This window comes from Phasianus colchicus, chromosome 1, assembly GCF_987193195.1.
Source record: "Phasianus colchicus chromosome 1, bPhaCol1.hap1.1, whole genome shotgun sequence".
In the NCBI taxonomy this organism is placed as follows: domain Eukaryota; kingdom Metazoa; phylum Chordata; class Aves; order Galliformes; family Phasianidae; genus Phasianus; species Phasianus colchicus.
The window spans coordinates 78,058,735-78,076,264 of NC_143436.1; the positions used below are offsets into that span (position 1 = coordinate 78,058,735).

Consider the following 17,530-nt stretch of genomic DNA (forward strand, 5'->3'; position numbering starts at 1 on the left):
TGTTCTATGGCTAGGATAGTGTGGGGCAGTCAGCATGAAGTTCTGCCTGGCCCTTTCCTTGAAAAACTGGCTGGTTGACAACTGGTAACCTGCAGTGAGTCTCCATCTTCATGCAATTAATACACTTGCTCTCTACAACTACCTGAAAGCAAGTTGTGATGAGGTGTGGGATCAGTCTCTTCTGCTGCCTAACTAGTGATAGGACTAGAGGGAATGGCCTCAAGATGTATTCAGGTTGAATATTAGGAATAATTTATTCTCTGAAAGAGTGGTCAGGTGCTGGAACAGGCTGCCCAGGGAGGTGGTTGAATCACCATCCCTGGAGGTGTTCAAGAAATGTTTACATGTTGTACTAAGGCAAATAGTTTAGTGGTGAAATATTGGTGTAGATGGACAGTTGGAATAGATGATCTTGGAGGTCTTTTCCAACCTTGATGATTCTATTATTCTATGATTATATTCACATATATAAAACAACAAAAACACATTAAAAAAAACCCACAAAGAAACAAAAATCCAACTCAACCTTATTAAGTAGATAGTTTTAATTGGTGCAGTATCAGGTATCTCTGCTAAGAAGGCATTAAGATACTTCTCCCATAGCTACTCAAAGGATGATGTTCATAAAAACGATCTTCATAAAAACAATGTGGGAAGTAAATGTGTGTCCTAAAACAGAAACAAAAGTGTTATTTAAGAGGAACAGACTGTGATGCAAACTTCAAAACTAAGTATTTCAGTACCATCAGAATAACAGGAGGAAAACCAGCTGAAATGGGAGAGTAGGGTATTTTCTCTGCGTTTCTTAAGGAAATTTCTTTCCCAGTGATGGATTTTCAGCTTCTGTCTCTTTTTTACTGCCATTGATTCCATCAGCTCCACAAGGATAAGAAACTGTCATTCAGTTTGTTCTGCATCTTGTAACAGAGACATAATTTTCAGATAAACTTGTACTGCTTCTAAGTTGGAATAGAAGCTAAACATGTATTTAAACTAATTTAGTCAAACTTCATGATTAATGTAATCTTGAAATATGAATTTCCCAGCACTTGCAACTGAGTCATGTGGGCCAAGAAGAAAGTAGAAGTGATGCAATTTGAGCAGATTTTTTTTTCTGTCCGGAGATTTCCTCTGAAATTTGGAAATGCTTAGGCTCTCTTCAAATATAGCAACTTCACAGATTAACTAGTAATTGAATATATTCAGAACTAATGCCAGAGATTGAGACATCTATGTAATCAGATTCAAGGTGGAGTTTGTTATGCATGCAATTAAGTGGAAAATAAGCTAGGAACAAGAAAAATAAATGTGAGCCAAGATCAGTCAAAGAGTGTTAGGGAGCTAGGGCTAGATATGGCAGCCTGGTAGAAGCAAAGCTCCACAGCTCCTCAATCCACATAAATACCTACATATGTGACCACCACACAGATACATGAGCAGAAGGGCAGTCTGACAATGTGGTGTCTGACATGGAAGTGTATGTGAAGGAACTGAATGCCTCTATGAGGAAAAAATTGCACATGTTGACATTCATTAACCCTAGCTGAGTATTTATGGAAACTGAACAGTGGATGTGAGCACAGTGGATGGTACAGTGGATGTGGTGACAGTGTATTACCTCCACAAGAGCATGAAGGCTCTTTCTCATCACAGGTGAAAATGCATAGTTAATGGTGGTGACTGTGTTGAAAAACTGTGTTTTGTAGCTGAGAATTTGCTCTATCCAATAGTGTTATTGTGCCCTTTGTATTTGCTGGGAGTTTCCATGGAAAGAAACAGGAGGCATTACTTTTGGAGTAACCTAATACAGATACTCAATCCGTTCCTGAATCAGTCTCCCCTTTTGCTGGCACCCAATCATTTGAGACCTGAAGCCTGCAGCCATAGTTCAGTTTCTGACACAGATGGCTTCTCTCGCAGCTGTCTGGGACTCTCCTGATCCTTCCAAGAAGCAGCTCCTTTACACTCATTGCTTTGCAACTTCCTGCACACCTGGGCTCATTTCACCACAGGCACGTGGGCCCCTCCGATGCACAGTCCTACTGCAGTGGCTGGTACTGAGGCTTCTATGCACACACCCAAAATGGGGTGTTCATCACCTAGGAAAAGAGTTAGACATGAAATTTAATGGCAAGTTAGGACAGACTGTGCTGGTGAGGCATAGAGAAAGGCACTGGTCAGCTAGAGATTTAGATGGGACAAAGCCTTATTTTCCCTTATTTCTCCACTTTCCCACGCTTGTTCCTCCCCAAATGATCTAGACTATTCCCTTCTTCCACTTCTGATTCTTCCCCTAATTGTAAGCCCTGTGGAACGTGCGTCCCGTGCAGCAGTGCACATCCCCACGCCCCCATCCCAGCCTGAAAGCTGCTCCGACATCGCTCAGAGCTTTGGCTTTCGCACCTGGACAATAGAGCAACCCCGGGAGTGGCCCAGTCAGGTGATATTTCCTCTGAGCCCCCAATTGCTTTCCCATCTGCCATTTTGCCCCTCTGGGCATGTGGAGATGAGACTTTGATGTGCTGATGGCTCCGGTAATGAGCCGAGGAGGATCTGGGCAGGGCTTTATTGTATACCCCCTCCCGTCATTGTCTCTCCGTGCTTCTCTGTGGGAGTGCAGAGGAGCTTTTATCATGTAACCTAAGAAAGAGGAATTTGCAGACTTCCTTTTACACAACAGCTTTTTTTCTTTTTTTTTTTTTTCCCCCCTGATGGCGACATTATTTAAACAACGCAAAAAGGCCCGTGAGTGAGACGAATTGTTACCCTATTTGCACTATAAATTTTCAGTTATGTACCCATGTGTGATCAGGTGGCAAAGAAACAGGAACGTAATAAGTAGTAACGAACTTAAAACGTCCCTCAGATTCCTCAGAATCTGGTAACAAAAATGATGAGCACACCCCAGATAATTTTCCATTGCAGGGAAATGACATTATGGCAACTTCCTCTGACTGCAACCTCACCCCTGCCCCGTGTCTGAGCTGTTACCATTCGCAAAATGTTCAGAAGAATTCAGCGAAGACGTGTGCTGTTTGACAACATTTTTGTCCGGAATTGAAAGTACAGCTCTTCATTGCTCTCCTGGTAGAAACATGGCAATTTAAAAAAAAAAAAAATATATTTTTTTATCTTAAGGATGGGTTGCAAATAAATGTATAATATAGGAGCCAGTTTGATTGGAAAGCGTGCTAGTATGGGTCTCAGTGCAGCTGCAAAGACACACCGCAGGCTTTATCCCCGCTGCTTATAGCTTTTTTTTTTTTTTTTTTTTTTTTTTTTTTTTTAATATGTATCTTTAAGCAAAACAAGTAGCAAGCAAAAACCACACCCAGGCATCCAGAAGTCTCCTCCAGAAAGTACGAGTTAGGAACCAGCACCTAGCGTAACTTCTGCTTTTGCTCGTGTGTGCTCGTTACACGCATTTTTTACTACAGCTTCAAAACAACGTTCTCCACGCAATCCACTCGCGTGTACTACCATCAGCCGATACTTGCGCAGCGTCAAACCTGCCTCCGCAAGAGCTGCCCCGCACCCTCACAAATTTTTCCTACTGCCGAACAGCATCAGCAACTGGCTGCACATCTCAAACCGCTTCGGCGCAATGGCAACCGAGGGGCGGCACCGCCCGCCGCCGCGGCCACTCCTCCGTCCCCCTCCCAGAACTGAGCCCATAAACACGTAGATGCCGGGGGGTATAGGGTGCGCTGTCACGCAGACGCTGCAACGGTGCGTGCGCGTGGGCGGAGTAGCTCTGGGGTTCAGTTAGGCTGGGTGCGGGTGCTGGAGCAGTTCGTTGCAGGAGATGGCTGACAAGAAGGTGAGGAGTGCGGCCGGTCACAGCTGATGCAGAGCTGATGCAAAGCTGGGGCCGCTGCCCCAGAGTGCCGGGGGCTGTCGGCGGGAGTGGGGAGGGATCTGGTCGCGACTGGCGGCGGGTTGCGGTTCATCGCCGTAGCGTCACCCGCCGCCATCGGTTGTGAACGAGGAGAGATGTGGTGGCGGGGCTGGCAGGCCGCGGTTCTCGGCTGGCGGCTCGGCGAGAGCTCTATATCATGAAAGGACGGGGAGCTTATCTAGGGAGGTTTGTTGCAGGCCGTGGGGTTGATCCGTTGGTGCGTGTTACCGGCTGCCCGCGTGACACCGTCTATATTTAATTCGCTTCGATCACGGCGTGTCTTTTGTTGGCTGAGTAGTGGTCATCTGTCCCAGAGTTAATAGCAGCGGATTCGTGATACTTAAATGAGGGTTGTTAAAACAGGCGTTTTATTGGTGGCGTTGCGGCGTACGTTAAAACTATCCCTCGATTTTCGGAAGAAAATAGAGCCAAGCCCTTTCCCTGTTCTTTTATAGAGAGCAGGCTGCAGTGGGCCACGAGTGACCTGTGCGCCCGTGGGGCTGCGGTGAGTCTAGGAGCATCCAGGGAGAGGAGCAGGAAATCAAGGGATTTCTACTCAGCGGGAAGGGCGGTGTCGGGGAGCCTCGTGCTCTTACCTCCATGTTAATGGGACATGAGAGGAGTGTGAGAAGCTGAAATAAAAGGAGGGAGAGGGAACTGACAAAAGTCACTCGGAGTGTGGCAGAGGCATCTCAAGTTGGATTTAAAAACTTATGCTACTCTGAGGTTGCTATCGGTGGAGGAGAGGGGAGCTGTTGCTAGATGCTTCACGAGTGCTGCTGCTGAATCCTGATGCTGCTAGTGGTCAGAGGAAGAAGTGTTAGTTTGAGCATCTTACCGCTGTATAGGCCTCAGCCTTAGGCCTTTACATACTGCTTTATACGGCTGTTATTTCTGAGTTTCTCTGTTTTGGGAGGTGTTCCCCTAGCAGTAACAAACGGTCCATGCATAAACTGTGGTCTCTCACTGGAGAGGCTGGGTCAGGCCATGTGATATCTTGGATGGTGTGAGGCTGGGTGGGAGTTGAATAACTAACAACAGTAAGGAGAATGAAGCATGATAGGTGGTGAGAAAAAACTAACCTTGTTATAAACTTGATTCTGTGTGGACCACATAGGCAAGAGGTGCTCACAAAGCAGGTGTCCTATAATTCCTGCTGCATCCAGAGGAAAAGGGTCAACTATGACTACTAGAAGCAGGGCCTTGAGAGAAAGGATGCTCTTGTGTCAGTTACTGTGTTATAAAAGGCATACCTTGTTCAGCTGTGAATAATAGCATGCGAATCATCTGCTCAATGCAGGAATATAGGAATATATCCCTTTCCTCCAGCATTAACCTTAGTAGGAAGAGACCTTAACATGGGATGTTTAAATGATGTAGCCGAGGGAAACCATGCATTAATTTACTCCTGGAAAATATCAGATGCTTTTCTCTGACAGTTAAGTCTCTTGATCTTTGGGACTTTTGAGATTGGAGCTGCTTCCTCTATGGCTTTGAGTGTTGAGTAGTTATTAAATTAAAAAAAAAAACCAAACATAGATTCACATGTACTCAAATTCCAGCTGTGCTTAGTTTTGAATATTCGTTATTGACTCAGTGGCAAGAAAAATAAATGAGGAATGCTGGCAGCACAGACTTTTCTGTGAGGGAAGCTGCTGTGCCAGCTTTAGGGGCAGGGTTGGGGACTTCTAGCCTGGGAAAAGCAGATCTGCTGCTGAAGAGTGTAAACTTTAACTGTTAGAAGTGACTGCCAGTGTAGCCCTTATGTAGATTTGAGAAGCCCTTATTATATCCATATCCCACTTATTTTTGGGACTTCCTCAGTTAGAATGAGGAAGAGTTAGACCCTTGTTTCATGACATGTCAGAGATCAGCAGAGCTTTATAGAAAAGCTAAAATAACAGCTGCTGATGGAGCTGGTGTGTTAATTACTAGTGAGCTGGAAGTAGTCAAATGTCATGATGTACAGATGTAGGACCTGACAGGCTCTCCTTCTAATCACAGAATTGTTACTGTTCAGTTGTACCTGTTTCCAGTCTCTTGTTGGTACCTATCCTCACTGGATATAAGCATGTTCCTTTATCTTTTGGCTCTTCATTACAATTGGCCCAGCTAGATTGGCTCTTCAGCTATTTGTGCTGAAGAGAAACTCAAGTTATATAGAAAGCATGAGCTACCAATTAACCAAACAATTGCATTCTCTTTTTTTATTCAGAAAATCACTGCAACCCTTATCTATGCTGTTACTGTTGCTGCCATTGGATCTCTCCAGTTTGGATACAACACTGGTGTCATTAATGCTCCTGAAAAGGTGAGAGGAAGAATAAGTTGGGGAGAAAAAACATGTGTAAATGTGCTGGGGAGGAAAAAAAACAGCATAGGAAGGAGAGAGGAGCTGTCAGACAGCTAATAGTTTAGTTGTGGTGTTTGAATTGAAGGAAAGAAGACATTTAAAGGACAGGAAAGTTACTGGCGAGGAGAGAGATCAGAGAGAATTATGATTTTAATTTGAAGTGCAGAGTTTTGCTGAAAGGAAGGGGTCTATCTGCCTTCTCCTGGATTGTCACCTACTTCAGGGGTTGTCATTTTGTTTCTTAGTAGTTTATCTTCCCCCTTCCCCTTTAGGGCACAAGAGGAGAGGAAACACAATTCAGTTTTTTCTGCCAGGTGCTACTCTGCTCCAAACTTACAAATTGAGTAAGAACGTGCTTCTGGCCTGTTGCACCAGGTCAGGAAATGAGGCAGGATATTCTGAGTCAGAATGAAACAGCTGGGGCAGAGAAGGCGTGTAGAGAGCAGTGCACAGAGATAAGCCGAGAGGGTTGGTAGGGATTGCTGTTGTTTTAGTTTCTCTTAGGGCCTCTGACTTGTTCATTTATTTATTTGTGTTAAGTGTCAATTCAGTGTTTGTGAAAGACAAATCATGCTTATACCATCAGAAAAAAGAAGAAAAGATGAAGAAAATTAGAAATGCAGTTTTCTTGTAACTAAGATGGTTCTTTTCTCAGGAACTGAGTCACCAATACCACATCCACCCCACCTCCAGGAATAGATGTCACATCACATCCTGGGGGGTAGGGTCCTTCCTAGCTAATGTCCTGCTGCCATCTGCTGGGTGCATTCTGAGGCCACATCCCCTTCAGTTCTTGCAGTGCTCCCTTTGTTATCAAAAAGGATACCTCAGATTGGAACACAGCCCTGTTATGTTGCATCTCATCTTGTCCCAAGGAACAGTGAAGGATTGTTTTGCATAAAGCTTCTGCTTTCAGGCTTAACTCGATGAAACTTTATATGTCTCTTGAACTATTTTCATTTGCAGAGAGCCCTTCTCTATTGCTAGATTTCTGGTGTTGCCAGAAACATTCCTCTTCATTCTCTGGCTGTTTTTCTTATTCTCTTGCACTCCCGTCTCATGCCTGAAACACCAGCAGTGACCCTGATCATCTGAAAACATTCAGAAGATAAGCCCACTTTCCTTAATTATGACAGCTCTATGTGAAACAATCCATTTCTTATCATTCTACTACGAGTCTCTGAACTTCTCTGTGAAACTTTTATTCCTCTTTCATCACTCTGATCTCTTGCATAACCTGCTGCTTTCTACTGAATTTTTAATGCCTATCTTTGCTGCATAACTCCTTGAAAATAGAAAAATGATCCCAAATTTTTTTCCTAAATTCCTCTCCCATGGGATTGGAAACCTTCCTTACCTACTTGGGTTTCTCTTGCAGATCATCCAAGCCTTCTTCAACAGAACTCTATCTCAGCGGAGTGGGGAGGCTATCTCCCCAGAGCTTCTTACCTCACTATGGTCCCTTTCTGTGGCAATCTTCTCAGTAGGAGGTATGATTGGCTCCTTCTCAGTCAGCCTTTTCGTCAATCGATTTGGCAGGTAAGTTGGGAAGACAAATACAAGTTATTAATGAATTTATGCTCTGCAGTGGAGGGGAGTGGGAGGAAGAGGGCAGAGATGTGAACTGTTGCAGGCAAAGGCAGAAGCTGAACAGGAAATACTGTTCTCTCCCTGCTCCCAAGATAAGAGTCATGGATAGCTTTATCTTTCTCCCTATGGTTTTCTTGCTCTATTACTAGTTAAAGCTCAGACTTGGTATTTCTGTCTTGGCAGGAGAAACTCCATGCTGCTGGTGAACATCTTGGCTTTTGTTGGGGGTGCTCTCATGGCCTTATCCAAGATTGCAAAGGCAGTGGAGATGCTGATAATTGGGCGCTTCATTATTGGCCTTTTCTGTGGTCTGTGCACTGGCTTTGTTCCCATGTACATCAGTGAGGTCTCACCCACCAGCCTTCGTGGAGCCTTTGGAACCCTCAACCAGCTGGGCATAGTCATAGGCATCCTGGTGGCCCAGGTAGGCTTGACAGACTTCTACTTGGAGGAAAAGGGTACGTGAGGGGAGGCTTTGTGGACTTGATCTTGTGGTCTGCCTTTGTCATCAGGAGCAGTATATTGTTCTCTCATACTCTATTTCAACAACTTTATTTCTCTCAAATTCTTGGTGTAGATTTTTGGCCTCAAGGAGATAATGGGGACTGAAACACTGTGGCCATTGCTGTTGGGGTTCACGATTCTCCCAGCAGTTCTGCAGTGTGTGGCTCTTCTTTTCTGCCCTGAGAGCCCCCGTTTCCTGTTGATCAACAAGATGGAGGAAGAGAAAGCACAAACAGGTAAGAACTTGTCTCTGAAGGGGCAGGACTGTATTTTAATTCCCTGCTCTGAGCTTGAGTGGAAGGCTGAGATTGTCTTTAGAATTTGTGGTAGACAAGGATGTGAATCCCAGAGGGTACTAACCCTTCCCTCCCATCTTTTAAATTGTACCAGTGTCAGGAGTTGAGAATCCCAATGAACTCCTGGTGGGATTAAGAAGTGGCACCTGGCCTGGTGGGATGTGGCAGTACCAGCTGCTGCAAATATCAGCTCCACCTGAAGCAAATTTAATAATGGATTAGGAGGGTCTACCCTTACCACAGAGGCATGGAATCGTCTCTGGCAAGAATTAGGGATCAAATGCAAGTTCAGAGCACAAGTAACATGAAGAGTGTCTACAGTCTGAGTTTGGTTTCCATGGTGATCACAGCTCTCTGAACTGTGAGTTGAAAAAATGAGCAAAAGCTGCATATAGTGGCTCTGTCTTTACAGCAGAGCAGGCCCAAACACAGATTTGTATATGGTTCTGTTTTCCCAGTGTGCTTTCCCTCAAATAGCAGAATGGTCTAGGGAAACTTAGTGGTTGTGGGAATGTTCCACCTTATGCTTTTGGATTCTTTCCTACAGTTCTCCAGAAGCTCCGTGGGACACAAGATGTATCTCAAGACATCTTGGAGATGAAAGAAGAGAGTGCTAAAATGTCTCAGGAAAAGAAAGCAACTGTACCAGAGCTCTTCCGCTCTCCAAACTATCGTCAAGCCATTATCATTTCCATCATGCTACAACTCTCTCAGCAGCTCTCAGGCATCAATGCTGTGAGTTATCTTTGTCTTGTCTATTGGGCTTCTGGGAAAACTAGTCTTTCAAAGATGTCTTTCATCTGGAAAACATCTTTGTGAATGTAGAGGTTGCAAATATGAAGATGGCAATCATTTTGGCCTTTACGTCTACTGCACATACCCTGGCAGGACGTTAGAGATATGCATCAAGCAAATGGAACTTGACTGGAATTATGCTGTTGATTGCTTTTATACTGCTGACTGCTTGTTAGGATTGTGCCATTAAGTAAGGAATGAGGAACATGCTTTCAAACACTAAGACTGCAATGGTGTCTAACTCTTTGCTTTTCTTCCTAGGTATTCTATTATTCTACAGGGATTTTTGAAAGAGCTGGTATCACAGAGCCTGTGTATGCTACCATTGGAGCTGGTGTGGTAAACACAGTCTTCACTGTTGTATCCGTAAGTAGAACAGGACATTCTTTTGAGAAAAGTTGCTTGTCTGCATGGGGTCTTCTGAGGGATGTGACTGAAGACAGGTAGTTGTGCTGTAGTAAAGCAGCAGTTAACTATTGGCCTACAAGAGCAAAGAAAAGAATGCATTAAAAGTATTATGGGAGAAGAGAACATACATTTTAAGAGGGGGAAAAAAAAATGAAGTAAAGGATGAAATTAAGAGTGTTGGTGGAGGTACAAGATAAGGGAAGGCAGTAAGAAGAGTAATACTTGTACTGAAGAGCAACTTGATGACTTGACGTTGAGGAATACACGAAGATGCAAAAGAGGTGCACTGCATGCTGAATGAGGGAGCCTCTTCTGCTTTTGCTACTTAACTTAATTCTTTGTATTTTCAGCTGTTCCTGGTAGAGCGTGCAGGGCGCAGGACCCTCCATTTAGTTGGATTGGGTGGCATGGCTGTGTGTGCTGCTGTTATGACTATTGCTTTGGCTCTGAAGGTGAGCAATTGATTGTTTTATCCAGACTGACCCTAGTAGGGGATGTGTAAGACTAGTTGTAGAGGGCTGAATTTCAGAGCAAGACATTTATAGCTGGGGCTAGAAGTGCAGCTTCCTTATGGCAGGAGCTGTGCTATAGCATTCACAGTACAACTAAGAGAATTGATGGTGGATGTTGTGCTGTGCCATATTTGCTTCTCAGATTGCAGTTAATAATATCCTATTTCTTTGCAGGATGCTGTGGATTGGATCAGATATATCAGCATTGTTGCCACTTTTGGCTTTGTGGCCCTTTTTGAGATTGGCCCTGGACCTATCCCTTGGTTCATTGTGGCAGAACTTTTCAGTCAAGGCCCACGGCCTGCAGCCATGGCAGTGGCTGGTTGTTCTAACTGGACCTCTAATTTCTTAGTGGGAATGCTATTCCCCTATGCTGAGGTAAGGACTCTGTTTGCAGAACGCTTCAAGAGAGCTGCAGCATTGTCATGGGTGTCCAGATTGGCTGTAGAAGTTTTGTTTTTAGCAGTCTGATCTCTTTGAATTTTGGCTCTACTTCTGGCAGATGGCTGAATCCCTCAAGGGGTCCCCAAGTCTGTATTCTGATTTCTATTGAAGGTTAGAGTGTTGTAGCCTAACATTCTGCTTCGTTACTTCCTCTAGTCTAGAGCCATTTTAATACATTTAAACTTTACCTTTAAAGGCCTCAGTTTTGGACAACCAGAACCAGTATTAAATCATTTCATAACTCCACAGAAATATGGTACTTTAAAAAAAAAAAAAAGATCTTTTATGTTGAGGACAAGTCAATGAGGCTATTGTTGGAGAAGGAAATGACTTCGCAATTAATTTTTTCAAATTAAAATCACCTGTTTTTATTCTCACTGCAGAAATTATGTGGCCCCTATGTCTTCCTTATCTTCCTTGTTTTCCTGCTCATCTTCTTCATCTTCACATACTTCAAAGTGCCAGAGACCAAGGGCAGGACTTTTGAAGACATCTCCAGGGGTTTTGAAGGACAAGCAGAAACATGCTCTCCATCCTCGCCACCTATAGAGAAGAATCCCATGGTGGAGATGAACAGCATAGAACCTGACAAAGAAGATGCCTAAAATTCATGACACACCCTTTTTTTGACTCTTACATATTCATAGAGTCATTAAAGAAATAAGCAAAGAAATTATGAGAACTGGAACAATTTATTTCTCTAACTGCTGCTATTTTCTTCTCTGTACCTACATACTCCTCGTTCCCCCTATTCTGCTAGGCTTACCAGTGTTAAGCAAATCTGATATAGGTGATCTCTTTTTTTTTTTTTTTTTAAATACTGGAAGGTACTTGGCACTCTAGCAAAAAATAATCTCATTCTTTGCCACAAACATCAGGTGAACACGTTGGTAATATTGTTACTTTTCTCATCTGTAATTGCTGTTTGGAATTAACATACTTATTTATGCAGTGACAGTAATGTAATTTAAATACTATTTTTGTAGTGAGTTAAAGTTGCCCACTAAATTGAGTCCCCTGCCCTTCAAGTCTACTCTCTATGGGTGTATGTGTGCGCGTGTATGTGCAGTGTTACACTGGAATTTAACAAGCCTACTAAAAAGCCATCTTCTTGCTTTTTCCTTTCCAGTGTGCACTTTTTCAGCCTCAGGAAAAGGGGGACCAAGTTGCATGCCTATTTTTTTTCTTGCTTTTATTTTTTTGTATAGACAAACAGAACATACTTTTACTTAAGTTTATTTATTTGTATGTCACCTTGTAAATATTTATTTTTTTAATGGTGTACAAAAATGTACAGATAATGAAGTTGAAGATGTTTGACAAATAGTTATTCTAACAGAAGATGCTGTAGACTTGAGGTGCAATAAAACTGTAGAGAAGGAATACTGTACTGAACAGTAAGTTGGGTATTTTGGATGGTAGAACAGAGCCAATTGTGCGCATCACCTTTTACAGTTAATTCTGCCCATTGAAAAGTAATTCAAATAACTGAATGCTGATGAGAAGCAGTATATATGTCCACCAAAATTCATATGCAGTTTAGATATTTTGGGTGGTGACTTTAAATATTGCTCTAAAATATTACTTGGAAAGTGATATTGTAGCAAAGGGATGTTATTACTTTACGTTTTCAGTAACAGTTAAGCATTGTTCAAGATGATTGAGGGTATTGACTGCAAACCAGAAGGTGACTTTTTTTTGCCTTCTCTTGACTTTTTGGCCTCTCTGCTTTATTCTAGTAGGCCAGAAAGTTTGATGTTTGCAGATAGTTACTTAAAGTGCATGAGGCTAAAAGTTATTTTCCAAAGCTGTTAAACAATTACTTATAAATATTGGAGGCAAAATGGACCATTTGTCTAACAGGGTCATGCTATGGCATGTGTACATGCATAGAGATGCAGAATTAGGGACTAGAGCTAGTGGAATATGCTAGTTTAGCAGCTTGAAAAATTCAGTCTATAGTCGGTTGTAGGCCAAATGTTCTTGTTCTATGTCTCTGGAAGAGGCAGTGCCCAGCATTGTTCATTGTTCTGTGCAAATCTGTAGTATTACCTCTGTTAGACCTAACAAGGCAGACACAGGGAGCATTACATAGGTAATTCTCTCTCCTCTTTCTCATTGCTAGGTAATCAAAAGTATGTGTATATATACCCACAGTTATTGAGCCAAGTATAAGCAATCAGTTCAGTTTAGGAAGGGGAGAAAAAGTAATATATGTGGTATTTTGGGACTATTGCTTCCTCTGATTGTAGTGCTCTGAGTTTTGGCCTGTATAAGCTAAGAAAAGTGGTGGTGGTGGGGAGGGTGGACTCATTATCTCAGGCCTGCATGTTTTTTTGGTCTTAATCGAACTCAGGTCTACCTGTAGACTCTCACCAGAGTTCATTATTAGACATCTTATATAAGAAGCAGGTTTGCAGCAGGTTAGATGGGTAAAAGAAAGAAGAGCCCCAAATGAGAAACATGACAGCAAAATTGGTAATAGAATGCATAGCCCAAGTTTTCTTCAACTTGCTATGAAACTATATTTTCAGGAATATCCCTTTAGTTCTGGAGTTGTCTGTGGCATTTTCTATAACTAGTGATGAGACCTTTTTTTCCAGCCTTTTCTAATGAGAAAGAGTTAGAGAGGTCAATAAGATTTGCCTTTGAAATACTTGCTGTGATGTTGTTTGGAGTACTTCCATCTTTGCATAGTATAGTCCTATTGCGTCCAAATTTCCCCTGCTTTCCATCAGGCTTCTCTAGGAGATATTTATTCTGAGAGGTATTTATAAGACTACTCTCACTCCTGACTTTTGTATTTTTGCCCAGTTATACGGTTTGTGCCCTTCCTTTGCAGGAAAATATCCTCTGTATGGACATCTGCTATCCTAGGAAATTTCTCCCACAGCTGTGTATTCTATACTTTGCTCTAAGAAGTATGTTGGCTTGGATCAAAATGTACAGGTCTTTCTCATATGGTATCTTTTGTTATTCTGTAATGGCATTGTGGATATTTTTGATGGGTTTTATAAGCTTATTGTGATTTGTTTCATGTTTTTAAAATAAAGATTACAGGTCTAATAACTGCTATGGGTTTTATCTTAACAATATAGTTGATAAGTGTCCAACTTCTTGGCTTGCCTGGGACCTACTGAGTGAAGAATTGTCTTGGACTATATATAAAATACATAATATAGTTACTGCGTATGACTAATAACTTATTTTTTTCAATAATTTTATTAAAACATAAAGAGCACAAAAACGTAAAACTATTGAAGTAGTTGACCTTGTTTTTTGGGAAACTAATGCATCCATCTGATTTGATGGCAGTGGTGGTGAACTTGTTGAGTTCTCAAGGTGATCATCAGAGATTTTTGGAATTTTACTTCACTCTTGAAAATAGTTGCTTACAAATGTGCATACTGCCCAAAAATTGAAGACATGAATAAGGAGTGACTGTGAATTGAAGGATATTTTTCTGTTAAGATAGGTCTTGAAATCTACTTAAAATAAAGGATCAGATTTTTCTCTGAGTTGAACATCTGATTGCAACATTACATTCCATTTGAAAGTTCACAGGTACTATATCTGTCAACTGAAAATGGAGTTGAAGATATACAAAAATGATTTTTTTTTTAGCAGTCTTGAAAACTTCAATTCCTTTATCAATAGAAAGGAGGGCTGCTTGCTTGTTGTTCAGAGTTTAGTCAATGTATCAACATGCATAAAATGACTTGCCATAATTTCAGTTTGCACTGGACTATCCCTGTGCACTTGTTTCAATCCGGATAGTGCTAATTGTACACTGATATTTGCTTGCTGCTGAGCAATAGGTGCATGCTCAGGGCTGGGCCTGGCTGGTTGGCAAGGAAGAACTGCTGCCATGATGGTGTGGGACAAAGTTTAGGCCATATGGGGGCCACAGGCTGTTAGCTGGACATACTTGCTGTAGTTGTTTTGTACTCCTAACAAATACAGGCTGGTATGTCACAAGCTCTTTCTCTGGCTAGCTCAGCAGCCTGGATTTGCTATTGTATTCCAGTGTGAAGGGCTATTTCCCTAAGCCTTCTATGCTTAATAGCTTAATGAATTCCTTTACTACTACTTTTCCTTAGTACAGACATGCTTCTTACCAGGATTTGGGGATCCTGATAGATGAGAAGCTGGACATGAGCCAGCAGTGTACACTTACAGGCTGGAAGACCAACCGTGTTCTGGGCTGCACTAAAAAGGTGGCCAGCAGGGAGAGGGGGGTGATTGTCCCCCTCTACTCAGCTCTTGTGAGGCCCCATCTGGTGTATTGTGTCAGGCCTGGGGTCCCCAGTACACAAAAGATGCAGAGCTCTTGGAATGGGTCTAGAGGAGGGCCACTAAGATGATCAGAGGGCTGGAGCACCTCTCCTATGAGGAAAGGTTGAGGGAACTGGGCTTGTTTAGCTTGGAAAACAGAAGGCTCTGGGGAGACCTCATTGTGGTCTTTCAGTATTTGAAGGAGCATACAAACAGGAGGGTGAACAGGTATTTATAAGGGTGGATAGTGATATGACAAGGGGGAACGGTTTTAAACTGAGGCAGAAGAGGTTTGGGTTAGATATTAGGAGGAAGATTTTCACACACAGGGTGGTGATGTACTGGAACAGGTTGTGGATGCTCCATCCCTGGAGGCAATGTGCCAGGCTGGATGTAGCTCTGGGCAGCCTGGTCAAGTGGTTGGCGATCCTGCACATAGCATAGGGGTTGAAACTAGATGATCATTGTGGTCCTTTTCAACCAAGGCCATTCTATGATTTTTGTGATTGTTAGCCCAAATCCCCCAAGCATGGCCTTCAGTGGTACTTACCCAACATTTCTCAGTAAGGGGAGGGGGAGGGGTTGGGAAGTGGTTAGAGGAGCAGGATCTGGGTTAGAATGTGGTAAAGAAGAAACTTCACTGCCTTCACAGGCAGGAACTAAGAGCAATTCATCAAAAAGTATGAAAATATCCTTCATAGGAAGAGAGTGGAGGAAAGGGGGGAAAAAGCAAAAAGAATGAAGACAACGCAAACTATGCTAGAGGTAAGTCGGGATAGCTTCAGCATCAGCAGACACTGCACAAAGTGTGTGCGTCAGGTGGTTTGAATACTTAAACATTTCTTTCCAGTTGAGATGTTAATTATATCTAAGCCAAACAGTTCTCATGGCCACCACAACACCACTAAAGGTCATTTATTGCTGAGATAACATGTTATCATAACAACAAAACATCACAAAATGTCATTTATTGACACTTGTTTCTTTTTGCCTGTGTTATCTCCAATGAACTTAATTGTACACCAGACAAGAGAACAGTTTATGTGAAAAGAAATGTGAAAACACATTTTATTGAAACAATTTTATAGATGTCTGCCTTGCACACAAATCTTTGCATTTGATTTTATGTTACAGATATCTCATTAGTGGGTGAGTCCATGGGCATGCTCTTTCTCCTCTGGAGGCTTGCCAATATGACTCCCATCTACAAGAAGGGTTGTAAAGAGGATCTGGGGAACTACAAGCCTAGCCAGCATGGGTTCACGAAAGGCAGGTCCTGCTTGACCAACCTGATCTCCTTCTATGATCCAGTGATCCATCTGGGAGACAAGGGAAAGGCTCTTGATGTGGCCTACCTCCTAGATTTCAGCAAGGCCTTTGACACTCGCTCCCAAGCATTCTCTTGCAGAAGCTGGCAGCCCATGACTTGGACAGGTACGCTCTTGGCTGGATAAGGAACTGGCTGAAAGGCTGGACCTAGAGAGTTGCAGTGAATGGAGCTAAATCCAGCTGGTGACCTGTAATAACTGGTGTTTTCCAGGGATTGGTGCTGGGGCCTGTTCTCTTCAATATCTTTATTGTTCCTGGATGGGAGGCATTGAGTGCACCCTCAGTAAGTTTGCAGATGACACCAAGTTGGCTGGAAGTGTTGATCTGCCTGGGGGTAACGGGGCCCTACAGAGGGAACTGGACAGGCTGGATAGCTGGGCTGAAGCCAATGGGATGAGGTTCAACAAGGCCAAATGCTGGGTCCTGCACTTTGGCTGCAACAACCCCAGGCAATGCTACAGGCTTGGGGATGAGTGGCTGGAGGACTGCGTAGAGGAAATGGACCTGGGGGTTTTGATTGATGCTCAGCTGAACATGAGCCAGCAGTGTGCCTGAGTGGCCAAGGAGGCCAATGGCATCCTGGCTTGCATCAGAAACAGTGTTACAGGAGGAACAGGGAAGTGATTGTCATCCTGTACTCAGCTCTGGTGAGGCTACAATTTGAGTACTGTGTCCAGTTTTGGGCCCCTCACTGCAAGAAAGACCCTCGTGCAGGTTCAAAGAAGGGTGACAAAGCTGGTGAGGGGTCTGGAGCACAGGCCTTATGAGGAGTGCCTGAAGGAAATGGGATTGTTCAGTGTGGAGAAGAGGAGGCTCAGGGGAGACATTATTGCTCTCTATAACTACCTGAAGGGAGGTTGTAGTGAGCTGGGAGTTGGCCTCTTCTCTCATGTAACTAGTGATAGAACTAGAGGGAATGGCTTCAAGCTGCATGAGTGGAGATTTAGGCTGGATGTTAGGAAATACTACTTTTCTGAAAGAGTGGTCAGGCACTGGAATGGGCTGCCCAGGGAAGCGGTAGAGTCACTGACCCTGGAGGTATTCAAGAAACATTTTGATTTTGTGTTGAGGGACATGGTTTAGTGAATACTATCACTGATAGGTCTTTTCCAACCTTGGTGATTCT

The 17,530-nt window shown here is 43.1% G+C and overlaps 1 protein-coding gene and 1 long non-coding RNA gene across 3 annotated transcripts; one reads left to right on the forward strand and one right to left on the reverse strand.

Annotated features, from left to right (window-relative positions):
• Positions 1–248: 248 nt before the first annotated feature.
• LOC116240942 (uncharacterized) lies at positions 249–3,528 on the reverse strand. Of its 2 annotated transcripts, XR_004169425.2 has the most exons (4): positions 3,332–3,528; positions 2,992–3,084; positions 1,869–2,099; positions 249–669 (listed from the first exon to the last, which is right to left on the reverse strand). It is a non-coding gene; the product is annotated as an uncharacterized LOC116240942 (long non-coding RNA). The 2 variants fall into 2 exon arrangements; XR_016470187.1 differs by having other exon boundaries at positions 249–2,099.
• A 138-nt stretch (positions 3,529–3,666) lies between these two features.
• LOC116240940 (solute carrier family 2, facilitated glucose transporter member 3) lies at positions 3,667–11,474 on the forward strand. The gene is made up of 10 exons (XM_031611515.2): positions 3,667–3,820; positions 6,114–6,209; positions 7,630–7,790; positions 8,025–8,265; positions 8,419–8,581; positions 9,189–9,376; positions 9,698–9,802; positions 10,195–10,296; positions 10,531–10,734; positions 11,184–11,474. Exons 1-10 carry the CDS (start codon positions 3,806–3,808, stop codon positions 11,403–11,405), a joined length of 1,497 nt encoding a protein of 498 aa, XP_031467375.1. The 5' UTR covers positions 3,667–3,805; the 3' UTR covers positions 11,406–11,474.
• Positions 11,475–17,530: the final 6,056 nt, after the last annotated feature.